Source organism: Gallus gallus, chromosome 2 (assembly GCF_016699485.2).
Source record: "Gallus gallus isolate bGalGal1 chromosome 2, bGalGal1.mat.broiler.GRCg7b, whole genome shotgun sequence".
NCBI classification, from domain to species: domain Eukaryota; kingdom Metazoa; phylum Chordata; class Aves; order Galliformes; family Phasianidae; genus Gallus; species Gallus gallus.
This window is the reverse complement of record NC_052533.1, coordinates 85,266,900-85,282,175: the sequence shown is the minus strand read 5'-3', so window position 1 is coordinate 85,282,175 and position 15,276 is coordinate 85,266,900. Positions and strand designations below refer to the sequence as shown.

Genomic DNA, 15,276 nt, shown 5'->3' with positions numbered 1-15,276 from the left:
GCCGGCAGCAGCCTGCGTGCCGATGGCCGCCCTCCACCCTGACGCCCATCCGGGGCGGTTCCATCGCTCCTCCGCCCCCGGCGGTCTCTCCCTCCGCCGTCACCATGCACCGCTCACTCCGCGCCTTCCGTCGCCTGGGCCGCTCTGCGGGGCTCCTGGCGTCGCCTCCCTCCCCCGGCACAGCCGCCGCCAACGCCGCCCGCTGGGCCCCGCTGCGCGCCGCCATGGTGAGCACCGGGCCGGGCCGGGGGCGCCGTGACCTCTAGCGGGGCAGCCGTCCTCTCCGCGGCTCCGCCCTCTCGGCTCTCGCGACTCTCGCCGCCCGCGCGCTGCGTGGGGGCGCCGGGCCGGGAGTTCAGCCGCGGCGGTGGGAGAGTGGCTCCGGGAGCGGTGCTGGGCTCCCCTCGCTGTTCCCTGCCTGCAGCGCGCGGCCTGCGGAGGCCCAGTGCCCGCGCTGCGCTCACCGGCTGTTATCTGTAGCGCCCGTAGGGGACTGGATTTGATGTGAGCGGGGCCCGGAGCGGCCCGAGCTGTGGCAGAGCTCTGGCGTGCGGAGCTGCTTCTAGAAAAATCCGGAGAGTCTTGCGGGCTGCCAGAGAAGTAGGGAGGTGCTCGGGGTGCACCCGAGACTGGTCCGTGACCTCAGACAGACCTCCTAAATTATTTATTAAGGTTTGCCCGTTGGCTGTTGGGCTGAAATACGATGGGAGCTGGTTTGTTGTGTGTGGTTCAGTGTGGGTACAGGAATGCTGTTCCATAAGGGACTCTGAAGCTGAAGGAGAGCATTATGGACTATGGGTGTCCAACCTTTTTGGCTTGCTTGGGCTGCACTGAGTGAAGAGGAATTGTATTGGGCCACGTAAAAGGTGTATAATATAATTAATATGTATAAGTAACAAAACTTTTTCTTTTCAGTATTTTTAATTGCAGCATAAAAAGGTGCCAACAAAAAAACATGAAAGCTAGCTGGAGAGGAACTTTTGATAAAGGCAGGTAGCGAGAGGATGAGGGGAAATGGCTTTAAACTGGCAGAGGGTAGATTTAGACTAGATATTAAGAAGAAATTCTTTACTGTGAGGGTGGTGAGACCCTGGAACAGGTTGCCCGATGAGGTTGTGGATGCCCCCTCCCAGGCTGGATGGGGCTTTGAGCAACCTGGTGTAGAGGGAGGTGTTCCTGCCTATAGCAGAGGGCTTGGGACTACATGTTCTTAAAGGTCCCTTCCAACCCAAACCATTCTGTGATTCTGTGACATTTATGTTATAGGTAGCGGCCTTCGTGCACTTGCTGAAGGCCCAATACCTACACATGGCAGCAGTCTGACAAGAAGTGCAGTGTTGTGGTCTTTGCAGGTTGGGAATACGCCCTGTGCTGCACTTAGGCATTATTAATTGCTTGAGTTTAGATAACAGAAGTTAGAGCAAAATGTTCCTCCGAGGATTCAGAGTTCAAACTGCCTTTGAATTTTTATGGGAAAACTTTATATGATTTTATTTCTAAGAGCACTACCAAAAACGTACCAACTGATATTAAAATGGGGGCAGAGGGAAATAGCAAACCAAAGCTCACACTCTCTGAAGTTTGCAGAGATTTTGTTGGCAGCAAGACTTATATTTTGGAACAATTTACATTAGATACAACCTAGTGTGCATGTGGCCCTATAGTATGGCTATTGCATTGCCTCAACTTAAAGCTAAATTGCACAGGCTTTTCCTGAAGAGTGAATATCAGAATTTAGGACTCAGTTGATAATATATAGGAGAGCAGTTAAGCACAAATTTCATTTTCTGCCAGTTTTTAAGGACTGTTTCTGTCATGCTTAAGTAATGATTCTTTGAACTGAAGTACTGACATCCAAAAGTTGTCACGTCCCTAAATGAGAATATAATTTTCCACAGGAAGCATTACGGCAGCAGTTCTGTTTGAATTTCTCTTCTCAGTGCTTGATGGTGCAATCAGCCCTAGCTGATCAGTACCCTGCAACAAGGCAAAAGGACAATTATGTTTGCCTAACCGTAAGCTTTGGACTATGGGTGCTTGGGATTTGGCAGAGCATGCCTTCTCAAGAACCATTCTGGGTGTAGGGGAACAGGGAACCTCATCTTATAAAGCCAGTCAGGAAGGTGAAGCCCACCTAAGGAGTGGGGAAGTGTGTTTTTCACAGAAATACAACGCTAATCATTGTTGGTTCTGTGAGTACTCAGTATAGATGGTTAATAGAGTTTAGTTTAGTTAATATGGTTGAGAAACTAGTTTAGTTCATATGGATGAAAAAAAATTCTTCTTGGTTACCACTCGTTATTAACCAGCAAACGACACTGAGCTCCAAGCATCTCACTGCCCTATTAATTTCACTGGAGACTGAAATGTGGAGTTTGCCAGGGAAGTAACTTTTTCAGTAACAGAGTTTCACTGTTAAAAGGTATTTGTACTGGGGGTAGTGATCTCTCCTGGCTCCTATTTGTCTTTGTTTCACCGTTGTTGACACTGTAATTACGTAAGTATGAGGAATCAGTTGTGCAGCTGCGAACTCTTCTTGTCTGAAAGGTTGCAGGACATTTATCTTCTTCACAGTGTTTAAGCGTGGATATTCTCGGTGATTGAACTGCTGACCCTATTAAGAGCTGGGCATGGAATTGAACTGGTTCTGCTTATCTAGCTCTACAGAAAGCCTTCTGTTGTCTGCTTATCTAAAGTGTCCAGTTACCAAAAGCAGGGATTTTAGAGACCGGTAGACCAGTTGATATCTGTGATGTGGTTTTTCTTTAGCATGTATATGAACATTAAGTGACTAAAATGGAACAGAGAGGGTTAAGGATTGTCAAAAAGGCATATTGATCTGTGTTCCGTGTAGTCTTTCTGTGGGGTCAGTGTCTGTGGGAAGGTCAAAAGAAAGTTGTGAGGAGCAGGACAGCAATACAAGAGCTAGTCCTTGCTGATTGTGGGCTGGGCTGCAGTTTCTTCTGGGTGATATGCAGCATCTACACTGGGGGAGCACTGCCCAGGACAGTAAAATACTGGAATACTCTCCATCCACAGCTTGCCACCTGTGATGGTGTAGGCTCCTGGAGAGTTGCTGCTGCTGAAGGAGGTTTTCTGCACAAACTCAGCTGCACTCCTCTCCAAGAAGTCCAGGACCCATAGAGTAAGGAGCAAGTAAAGCTGACCAAGGAGAGAAACAGTACGGCTTCAGCAGTGGACACCTAGGGAAGAGTTAAGAGCTGTGCAAACATATATGATGCTTTCTTCTTTCACTTAAACAGACTTCTCAATTTCAAATCAAGGACTTTCCTGAGTCTGTGGTTTCTCTGTGTGATAACCCAGTTCAGATGTTGTTTTTTTTTTTCTGAGTGCTTATCTTGTCTTTCCTGAACTCTTGCAAACTTCTTGTATCCACAACATCAGCTGGTAAGTAGTTTTGTCAGTCTGTGCCATGTGTGAAGCAATGCTTCCTTCTGCTTACCTTGAACCTGCCTCCTGCTACCCTAATATTGTTGCTCATGTTTCTTGTACTGGAAGAGACAGTGAGCAGCTAGCACCTGCTGCCATTCTAGCAATTTCACTGGTCTCATTTTTCCTTCAGTTCCCAGGTTGTCTCTTTCTGAACTACACAATCAGGCTTATAAAAGCTGTACCCCCACTTTGATCAGCCTTACTGCCTTTCTTTGAGCTGTTTCCAATAATATGCTTTTTGAGATGAGAAAACCAAATCTACAACTAGTATTCCAACCGTACATGAACCATGATAACATTTTCCTAATAGTTCCTAACATTTGATTTACAGTTGATGGTCGTTGTAAGGCCAGAGCCCATCACTGTGTATGTACTACTCTATAGCTGGGATTGTTTTACTCTACCTATGATTAAGAATTCGAACAGTCTTTTTCCCCTCCCTGAGGACTCTGTAAGAAGGCAACCTCCTCCTGTGGGAAAGGTTGAGCATCTTTCTCATAGCAGATTGAGGCTTTGCTGACAGAAGTCTGGGGAGAGAAAGAGTAAACTGCTTTTACGTGCTTCCTCTCCAGTCCCATAATCTGTGAATTGACATACGTATGTGATCATGTTGTCATAAATGAATATATTGGATTTTTTTGTTGTAATTGTGGTTTCTTTCTGTTTTTGTTTTTAAGAAAAAAGGCTTTACTTTTCTGTTGGTGTACCTCACCTAAACTTAATTTACTGCTGTGTTAGATAATAATGCATGCTGTGTGTATACATGGTATGTAAGTATTGTTTTATATAAATATCACACAAAATATGCTCAGATACAGTTTCTTTGTGATGCACAGCTATGTTGGTTACAGAATCACAGAATATCCTGAGTTGGAAGGGACACGTAATGATCATTGAGTTCACCTCCTGACTTCACATGGGACCACCCAAAATTCAAACCCTGTGTCTAGGAGCATTGACCAGATGCTTCTTGAACTCCAGCAGCTTGGGGCCATGACCAGAGCTCTGGGCAGCTCGTTCCATGCCCACGGCCCTTTGGTGCAGACCCTTTCCTTAACCCCCAGCTGCCCATCTCCTGACACAGCTCCATGCCGTTCCCTCAGGCCCTGTCTCTGTCACAGACAGCAAAGGTTAGCACTGCCCCTCCACTCCCTGTAAGGAGCTGCAGCCGCCATGAGGCCTCCCCTCAGCTCCTCTGCTCTGGGCTGAGCCAGGGGCCTCAGCTGCATCTCCTGTGTCTTTCCCTCTTGACCCTTCACCATCGTTGTAGCCCTCCTTTGGACGCTCAACAATAGTTTTATGTCCTTTTTGTGCTGTGACACCCAAAACTGTATATACATGGTGGTGTATGTAGTGTTCTTAGGCTTAAGGTGAGAATTCCCAATCAGCAGCTTAGTAGTTAATTACTCAGTTGCTCTCTTGGAGTATTTTAATTCCTGTGTGCAGTGTGGATTTCTGGTAGGGTTTCTGTTACGTTGCCTGGATGGATGTTGTGTGAACCATGTTAGTTCTTAAGTTTGGCTCTAACAACGCAGCCATTCTGTAAATTGTAAAATGAGTTTCTGATTCTTCAAAATAAAGTGAGTCTTTCATCAGGATGATGTGTTTAATGCAGTGAGCAGCCAAAGTCTGAAGTCTCTCAGTGCTGCCTGTCACCGGTGGGTCTGCTAGGCTGCCTAATATTTGTAGTTGTGACTCTTGCAGCAGGACAGGTAATCAGACTACAAACATGTCAGAAGTTTGTAAATATAATTAGAAAAATACTTAGGACTAGCTGTGTGTCTCTGTTACCCATTTTTCCCCTTCTTGCAAATTTTTTCTCAGTTGTTTCTTCTTTCAAGGAAAAGATGCTGTTTACCAGTGTTTGAAACATACTTCCTATTTTCTTTTCCCACAGTCCACTCAAGAGTCTTTTAGGATAGAATACGATACCTTTGGTGAACTGAAAGTCCCAAGTGACAAATACTATGGTGCTCAGACTGTAAGGTCTACGATGAACTTCAAGATCGGAGGTGTTTCGGAAAGGATGCCAGTAAGTAATTCAAGCCTGTGTCCATGCATACTCTTTCAGTATGTTTTTGGATATGAGTGAATACCTTTTCTTAATCTCTTTCTGGGACACAGTCACCTTTTGAATTTTCATTGAAGTTAGAATTTTCATGGTGAGGTGTTGCTTTTTATTGTGTTGTTTTATTTTTCAAAAAAAAAACCAACCCAGGATGAATAGAAATCTTTCATTTTATTGAAGAGCAAAGGCTATGGATGGAATAATTTGAATTACTTCTACTGTAATGTTATGTAGTTAGTTATTGAAGATATTTAAGTGTGGGGAGTATTTAAGTGTATTGAACGTACTTAAGCGTAGTAGGTTGATAAACTGCTTTTTCACTTGTAGATATGATTAAAGAATGAGTGTATGTGGATATCGTCATTCTCTGTTTTTGAATGTACTGAAACATAAGCCAATCTGCCTTCAAAATTCTATTTTAGAAACAAATCCAGTTCTTCTTTTCGTTTTAATACATGTAGTTGGTTTTGATACATACAGAAAGAAAGGGTGAGTTATATGAATTGCTTTCTGTACTGCTTGGATAAACGTTACCTAGAATGAGAGGGCACATCACGTGCCCCAACTTTCTCTCTGGTTGCTTGGTCGGCTATTGCTGTGTTTAAGATCAGAAGGGGTTTGATTTAGAAATAGGTCTGTGCTGTGGGTTCCTAAGTGTTCTTCATGAAAAAAAGATTACATGCTTAAATTTACTCTTGTGTCTCAGGTTCAAGTTATAAGGGCCTTTGGCATCTTGAAGAGAGCAGCAGCTGAAGTAAATCAAGATTATGGTCTCGACCCAAAGATTGCTAATGCTATCGTAAAGGCAGCAGATGAGGTAGGAATGAACTGCTGAAAATACTAGAACTGTCACTGTGTATTTGGTTAGCTTCTCTTGGGAATACTGTTTGAGGGCTTGGTGAAGATGTCTTGAATTTCATGAATTGTTAGAGCAAATCATTTGTCATTAGAAAACTTTATTTTTCAGGCTCAGAAATCTTTTACTTTGTTTTACATTTATGGACATAAAATACAATGTTCTGATGCATTTTGGTATTTATGTTACAAATATGTAATTTTTTCCTTGCAATTAGGGGTACTCTCTACTTGCATAGTGTCTTTGCAATGACTTGTATCAAGTAAGTCATTCAAAAAAGCTTGAAAAGCATGATTCCAGGAGGACTGTGTTGTAAGTTGAAAATTTGGAGATGGAGGTCTAACCTCAGAGCTGTGACAACAGATCTCTTGTTTTGCATTCTATGCTTTTCAGAGGCTGGTATGCATGAGAGTGACTCTTGTGAGCACAGATTTTGAAATTATTAAATCCCTAGGAAAATCTCTATATGTAGATGAGGTTCATCAGGGTCCAAAAAATGTAGATTGAAGAGGAGAATATTCACATCTGTTGCTTTGTCTTGACTTGTAATGGCAAGTGTCACAACCTGCCTACAGAAGGTGTAAGTTGGTATAGACATCTATAGCTGATCAGGAACTTCTTTCCATGGCTAATCTGCAAGTCAATACATGTGAATCTTGCAATATATTCAAGTATAGCTGCTATTTTGTTTTTCTTTTTTTTCTGGTAGAACAGATCTTCTCTTTTTTTCCATTACAGGTAGCTGCAGGAAAATTAAATGATCACTTTCCACTGGTGGTGTGGCAGACTGGGTCTGGAACTCAAACCAATATGAATGTCAATGAAGTCATCAGCAATAGAGCTATTGAGATACTGGGAGGCAAACTGGGCAGCAAAATTCCAGTACATCCAAATGATCATGTTAATAAAAGCCAGGTCATTATACTTGTATTATACTTCTTTTTCTTTGTTTGTTTTAATTCTGAATTGTCATACGGCCACTGACTAGATTATTTTTGTATACATTTAAATAAAATATAGGGTATATAAATATGTATATATAGAAAAAATAGTTGCGTTTATGGTTGTAGCAACAATTTTCCAAGTTTCAGGTTTTTCAGATCAGAGGATCTTTGAAACTTTGGTCAGTGTCAGTACGAGCTTTTTGGATTAAAAACTCTCAGCTCATTTATGACAGATGAATTCATATGTGATATATCGGACAGAAGTGGCCTGGTGACAAACGCTACTGCAGGCAGTCATAAAAAAGTTAAATATAAATCCAGTTTCTAGAGGTTGTATCCGTGTAGCTGTTATCTCCCAAATACACTACAAAAAGCACGTAGAAAGAATGATAAGGTGGGTAAGGTCCTGTAACTGGCAAGCAAAAGAGCCATTCAGTAGTTGTTTACCCACTCTAAGTAGACACGTTTACTGTATTTCACTCTTAAAATTTTCTTCAGATTAGCTGAAGTTTGAGCCACCGAGTTGATTGTAGCTCTGATCTTTTGTGCTTGCTCAAAATCCTGTGGGGACTATGGAATCACCATTACGAAATCAGTATTTTGGGCTTTTGAAGTCAGCTACAATTTCTTTAAATCCCCAAATCCATTTGTTATCTGTAGTTTGTATTTTGTAGCAGTTCTCTTGTCCTTTGGTATATTTAGTTTCTGTGGGTATAGTTATAGGGCATAGATTTTATTAATAACATGCTTGGTTGGAGTTTAGAAGATTGGATGATTTCTTCAGAGTGGCTTGTGGAACACTGCTAAGTTGCTTACTGTGTTCTCAATTTCTTCTTCATAAAATAAAGAGAATAAAGCCATACACGTAAGTCTTAATATTGTAAGGTATTATGGTGAGAAAACCCTGTAAATAAGTTTCTGAAACTTCCTTCACAGAGTTCAAATGACACTTTCCCAACAGCAATGCATATCGCAGCTGCCCAGGAAGTTAATGAGGTGTTGTTACCTGGACTGAAGAAGCTACAGAATGCACTGGAAGCGAAATCTAAGGAGTTTTCCCAGATCATAAAAATAGGACGCACTCACACACAAGATGCTGTTCCACTTACACTCGGACAGGTAAAAATACACATTTGTTTGGAGAAAAGTTGTAAATATATTGGAGGAAACTGGGGCACATTTGAGGAGACTAAAATTAGTTTAAGATAAATCAGGCAACTGGCTGAGTCTCTGAACGTGTTCATCTTTTTTTTTGGAGTTTTGCTGAATGCTGTTCTCTAATAACTGCATTGGAAGTGTTCTTAAAATTTTCCATATATGTTGCTTATGATAGTAAGATATAAATGAATTCAAAGTGATTTTTGATTGCCAAGTAACAAAACTTGTTTCTATTACACTGATAGTGGGAGGAACAAGGTAGATTTAGCCTGTAATCTGTAAGCTTATATAAATGAGGTTTAGGCAACATACAGAACTGCAAAGTATTTTCAATATAAGTCTGTTCATGATCATATGTGTATGAGAAATTGTTGTTATTCTGTTGTCAGGAATGGCTTAGGTTACCTTACTCGGTAAGGTATTAATTTTAACTGAACTGATGAAAAATCTCTGTAAGATTTTTGTATGTTTTTCCCAAGGAGGCACAGGTGGGCTTCTGATTAACTAAAATTAAGTGAACGAAGTCCAGGATCCATTTGTCTAATTGCACCTTATATATGTAGGTTGCTTTCATGTGTAGGTTGCCCCTGCTGTGTGAGCAGTCTTCTAATGTATGTAAATTTTCCCTCTTAATGAAAACACCTTTTAGCGTCTTGGTGAATTTCAGTGCCTTCAGTAAATGAGTACTGTTAAAAATCCAAATAATTCTACCTTCTTATTGCTGTGTTTTTCTTTTGTGCTTCATTCTTTCAAAGGAATTTAGTGGCTATGTGCAACAAATTAAATACGGCGTGGCTAGGATTGAGTCAACCATGCCAAGAGTGTATCAGCTGGCAGCTGGTGGGACTGCAGTTGGTACAGGATTAAACACAAGAATTGGCTTTGCTGAGAAAGTTGCTGCTAAGGTGGCTGAACTGACGGGTGAGGAATGATATTTCGGAGTTATCAATAAAGCAGTACATATTTTGTAAGCCTTATACTTAATTTTTTTTTCATGCAGAATATTCTTTCTAATGGTACTCAGTGCAGTGAGAGTGGCTGCAATGAATTTGGCTTACTGGAGATGTAGTGTTTCAGACTTCTGTTAGTAGTCCAGCCATGCTTCTGTTCTGATCTCCGCTTCTCGGACTCTCTTATCTTCAATTACTTGTCACAAAAGGAGAGGGAAGGAAACAAAAAGCAACAAACTTCCCCAGAACCACTGATTTATTTCATGTGAAGGGGTGGAAGTTAGCTGTCTGGTTTTCGATGCCGTCTTTATAGATCTTAAAACTTAACTCACAGAGCCATTGAGTTTTCTTATCTGTAGACCAGTTTTTCTATGTCATAGTTTTAAAAATACCCCCAGAATGAATGCAGATGTATTTCAGTTAAATATACTGTAACTGCTTATCAGCAATATTTTTGTATTAACAGATCTATTTTCACAATCTAGTAGAAGATTAAGATTTTCTTGTACCTTGGCAGGGAAGAAGTGATGTAAACAACAGCTGCTGAGAAGCAGTAAAGGGCTTGTTTTGGTGCTTGGAGAAGCCATCAGTGTTGTAGGAAGCTGTCCCATAGGATCATGTAGAATCACAGAATGGCTTGGGTTGGAAGAGACCTCAAAGATCATCTAGTTCCAAACCCCCTGCTGTGGGCAGGGTTGTCCATCTTACACTCGTTAGGTATACCATGTGTGAGGGTTGTACAAGTTTAAAACAAGTGGAACAGACTATTTAAATTCCTTATGTTCTCTCACGGGAAATGTATTGGCAAAGACAAAATGGAAAGTTTGGAATGATCTTGGCATCTGTGAAATGCAGAAGTGCATACAAATAGAATGGGAGCCACTGTTTGGCAGGGTCTGCAAAACATGGTAGGAATTTGCACTTCCTCTAGGAAATGAGATTTTGCTACTCTTATTGTTTATACTGGTAAAATAAGCTCAGACCAGTAATTCTGTGGGACACAAGTTCAGCCCACAGTCAGCATCCGTATTTGATGTCCACCACCACCAATAAAATTTTGCTGAGAATTTACTTGGCGGGGCAGAATCCTGAAGAAATGTTTTTGATTATAGAACCTACGCTCAGACTGCAGATTTAATTAACATAAGTGGAGCTGTTGCTTCCATTGCTCCTGTGCTTTTGCAGCTGCCAGCAGTTACAGGCATCCTAAGCCTTAATGAGCTTTTGCATGTTCCATCTGGCTGTTGTTCCCTTCCACTGCTAATGCTTGATGCGTCCTTTTTCTTTAAGTAGCTAATTCAGTTACTTCTTATTTGCCCTAGTGGCTGTGCTGCAAAAACCCCTATTTCTATAACTGAGAGAAAGCATCCTTGAAATGGAGAGTCTGAAGAGTCTAACAGGAATTAAGGGAACATTTGGACAAACCTGCAAGAGATTATTGAAATGTATGAAGTATTGAGGTGCAAAGCAAATTGCTGCGTTGCTTAGTATGCAGTACAGCATGGTAACTTGAAATCCATATCTTTGCTTCTCAAATTTGGGTTGATGCTTAAATTTCACGTTCTTTTGTGTTTTAGTGACTTTTATTGTGCCTTTTGTATTGAATTGGATCAGTTTAAGAAACACATTTTTGAGGAAAGGTAGAAAGAGATGTCAACTTAGTGTTACTAACATAATTTTATGTTAAGCTAACTGTGAGGTTGGTTATCTGGTTTATGTCTTCATGTAAGTGCCTAATAGGCTTCATATTCCTCACTGTCCCTGTAGGCTTGCCCTTTGTCACTGCTCCCAATAAATTTGAAGCTCTCGCAGCTCACGATGCTCTAGTTGAACTCAGCGGAGCTATGAACACGGTGGCCTGTAGTCTGATGAAAATAGCTAATGATATTCGTTTCCTGGGATCTGGACCACGCTCTGGATTAGGAGAACTCATCCTGCCTGAAAATGAACCAGGAAGCAGTATCATGCCAGGTATGAAGAAAACATGCAGAAGAAAAATTTCAATTTCTTTTGTTTTGGACAGCTAACTCTTTAATGTCAGTAAGTCCGTGATTGAACACTTCTGTCAGTTTTTCTTCTGTCATATTTTGCCAAAATCAGTGTTCATAAAAATACTTGCTTGCACAGTTGTGTGTTGGCAAGCACATGAAGGAGACTAATACCTGTTATCTATTTATTCTTCTCCTTGGCCAAGTAAAGGCAGTGTATTGATTTTGTTACAAAATAATTTTAACATGCTAGCAATACTTTTCCTAAATTAACTGCGATTTGGCAATGATTTACCAAGCATGTTCACCTGCTTGAGTAAAGACAGCTAACAGTCTCTTGATTATTAAGGGCTGTAGTAATTAACAGCTGCTTAGTTCATGCCTGTTTGATCCTACTCTCAAAAACTCAGCAAATTGCTAAAGCAGCCAACTGAGGGTGACCTTCTTTAAACCTTCGTATTCTGGATTTTTTTCTTCCAAGAGAAGACAACATAACTGAAGGCTTTGTGTTTTGCAGAGAATGGGGAATAAATAAGACCAGAGTAGTACACTTAATATAATTTATAGAAATATATATATATATTTTTTGTGATGAACAGATAAAAAGGAGTAAAATGTTACCTCCTACAAAGTATCTTCTCTTGAATGTGATTTGGTAAATGAGAGAACAAATGATTGATTGATTTCCTTACTCTTCGGTAACCTTTTTCTCTCCCCTTCACAACCAGGAAAAGTGAATCCTACTCAGTGTGAAGCGGTTACCATGGTGGCTGCCCAGGTTATGGGAAACCATGTTGCTGTTACTGTAGGAGGTAGCAATGGGCACTTTGAGCTGAATGTTTTTAAGCCCATGATGGTAAGTTCTAAAAGCTGTAAAATATTTAGGACTTCTGAAGTCATCATTTGTGCAGTCAGATAAGTAGAGAAAAGCTCAGTGAATGTTCGGTCAATACAGGCACTGGAGAATCTGATAAAATGTGAGAAAAAACAGTATTCTTTTGTATGGTAGTTGTTATTCTGACAGGACAGCAGCAGTCTTGTTACATGAAGATATCTTATGCTGGTAAACTCTTACCTTAAAAATGCGTGCACATACTGTTGTTTCTCTGAATTGAATTTAATTTAAAAAAATGTCAAATTAATTGAATGTTGCCCATCACCTGGTACTGAAAGCTGTAGAGTTCCTGTCTGTTTGTTAGAGGTGACAGGCTGGACATTAGGAAATACTGCTTCTCTGAAGGAGTGCTCAAGCACTGAATTGAGCTGCCCAGGGGGGTGGTGGAGTCACCAACCCTGGAGGTGTTCAAGAAACGTTTGGACGTTGTGTTGAGGGACACGGTTTAGTGAGAACTATTGGTGATGGGTGGATGGTTGGATTGGGTGATCCTGGGGGTCTTTTCCAACCTTGGTGATTCTATGATTCTGTAAGAGGCACAGCAGAAGCAGGATGCCATACATTATTTTTCCACACTGCATATACTTGCTGATGTCACTTTTAATAATTTCTAACACAACTAAAAAAGATTTTTCCCTCATCAGAACGAACTTCTAAGCATATAGCACCTGGTTTTGAGGCTATTACACTCTGCCCCACACCCTCCAAAAATCATATTGAACAGCTAAGAGATGTAACTAACAGAACATAAATTCTGATAGACAAATAAAGAAAAGGAAAAGGGAGAAAAAATGTGGGATGTTATGGATTGCCAAAACAGGGGGCTAATGCCAGACATCTTTATAGTGTACTTTATAGTCTAAAATGTTTTAGTATTGGTACCTGGTGGTGGAGGAATGACCTTGAATGAAATACCTTCATTCATTTTTCACTTAGTATTTGTGAACTGTTGTAACAAGACGACTTTACATACTGTGGTCTTTAGGCAAGAGTTCATCTCTTAAATGATTGTCAGAAAATTACTTTGAGTGGGAGTAACTGAGCGCGTAGCCTGCAGGAGAAATAGGGTGCATTATTTTACATACCACTTTACTGCAAGTCAAAGTGGTACATTTTGGGGGATAGAGGGACGCCATTTAGGAACAGCTGTGCCCAATTGTGCAGCTACTAATATATTAATGCAATAATTGGTATTTTTTTTTCTTTTTTTTAGATTAAGAATGTTTTAAACTCTGCAAGACTTCTTGGAGATGTTTGTGTTTCTTTCACTGACAACTGTGTTGTTGGAATCCAAGCCAATACAGATAGGATCAACAAACTAATGAGTGAATCCCTGATGTTGGTAACAGCACTTAATCCACATATAGGTAGGTTTAAAGCTCAGAAACTTCTCAAAACATTACACTTACACACTTTTCAGACACATTATTTTGCACACAGTATTTGTATTGTCACAGTGTTAGGAAACCAAGTTCTGGGCCAGGCCAAAAGTTAGTTTCCTTTAACATCACCAGTTGGTGGTGGTGGTGATAAAGATACGTCTTGCTTTTGCAGTACCGTAAGAGTGCATTAAGGAAATAATTCAGAACAGAAAAGAGATTGAGGGAATTTGCATACATGTCGTTCTGATTTGGCTTCTAGTAGTAACAAAAAGTGAAACACGAAAATAGGAGAAAGTTACGTAAAACTTTTACGTAGTCTAAGACCTACATCAAGACTACTTTAAGTAAGGAGTTTGTATAACACATTTAGTGCGTATTTACTGCAAGTTGAGTTAAGCAGTTATAGGAATACCTAGCAAATTGATTCGCAGAAAACCAAGTGTCTTCCTTTTTTCTCATCTCTAAAAAAGTCTTCTGAAACTGAACACGGCTAAATGGTTTCTTTGTGTTTGCTACAGGATATGATAAAGCAGCTAAGATTGCCAAAACTGCACACAAAGAAGGGACAACGTTAAAAGAAGCTGCTATAAAGTTGGGATTCCTCACATCAGAACAGTTTGACCAGTGGGTGAAGCCTAAAGATATGTTAGGTCCTCAGTAATGTCTTAAAATGAAACACCTGCAAAACAAACAAACAAACGTGTTCTTAACTTAAAAATAAAATAGAATAAAACAAAACGTGTATGATATACTTTTGTTTCACTTGTCGTGTTTTCACAGTATTATTTTTTAGCGTAAGCGGTATCTGATGTGTTAAGATCAACTGATCTGATGAGGGAGATTCTGCTGCCTTTTTTTTAATATTAGAAAATAACTAAAATTTCAATAATGTTGTAACCTAAAAGGTGTTCTTCTAGGAGGGCACAGCAATTTGAAGAAATTAGAATCATAGAATGGTTTGGGTTGGAAGGGACCTTGAAGGTCGTGTAGTTCCAACCTCCTGCTGTAGGCAGGGACACCTCCCTCTAAACCAGGTTGCTCAAAGCCCCATCCAGCCTGGCCTTCAGTGCTTCCAGGGAGGGGAAAAAAGGGAAAAGCTGATGCAAGGCCAACACGATATATTTACAGTTACACAGTATGTGGTGAGGGTGGGAACATCTTAGTATACTGTACAGATGCATGGCTGTAGGTGTATCTTATTTCATTTGAATACTTTAAACTATTGGAGCCTGGCTAGTATGAGGTACCTGGTGTGTTAAAGAGTAAGCCTTAGAACTAACGTATAGATTATCTCCTAAGTATTCCAGTTCCCCCCAAAAAGCTCACAATTCCTTCCTTTTCAGCTTCAGTGCTGAGAAACGTGTTTTAAAGTTGCTTTCCAAATATTTGATTTGGTTGATTGACCAATTAATTAGTTGATTTTGATGAATCCACAGATACAGCACATGCTAAGTCATGTGTGCATCCACTTTTTATGAAACAGCATTTACTTTTCATTATAGTCTTAAATCTATTCCGTAGCCTTCTGGATGTTTTACACTGAAGAACAATATCCAGTTCTTCGGGCCAAGCCCTGAATAAG

The 15,276-nt window shown here is 40.6% G+C and overlaps 1 protein-coding gene across 3 annotated transcripts; it reads left to right on the top strand.

Moving 5' to 3' along the window:
* The first annotated feature begins 73 nt into the window (after nt 1–73).
* FH (fumarate hydratase) lies at nt 74–14,446 on the top strand. 3 transcript variants are annotated; one of them, NM_001006382.2, is made up of 10 exons: nt 74–227; nt 5,351–5,485; nt 6,228–6,338; nt 7,116–7,292; nt 8,258–8,440; nt 9,235–9,400; nt 11,197–11,400; nt 12,146–12,273; nt 13,526–13,679; nt 14,213–14,446. In NM_001006382.2, the coding sequence occupies exons 1-10, from the start codon at nt 105–107 to the stop codon at nt 14,353–14,355; spliced, it is 1,524 nt and encodes a 507-aa protein (NP_001006382.1). In that variant the 5' UTR covers nt 74–104; the 3' UTR covers nt 14,356–14,446. The 3 variants fall into 3 exon arrangements, with proteins under 3 accessions (NP_001006382.1, NP_001383575.1, NP_001383574.1); NM_001396646.1 differs by lacking the exon at nt 74–227 and adding an exon at nt 315–713; NM_001396645.1 differs by lacking the exon at nt 74–227 and adding an exon at nt 315–866.
* The last annotated feature ends 830 nt before the right edge of the window (nt 14,447–15,276 follow it).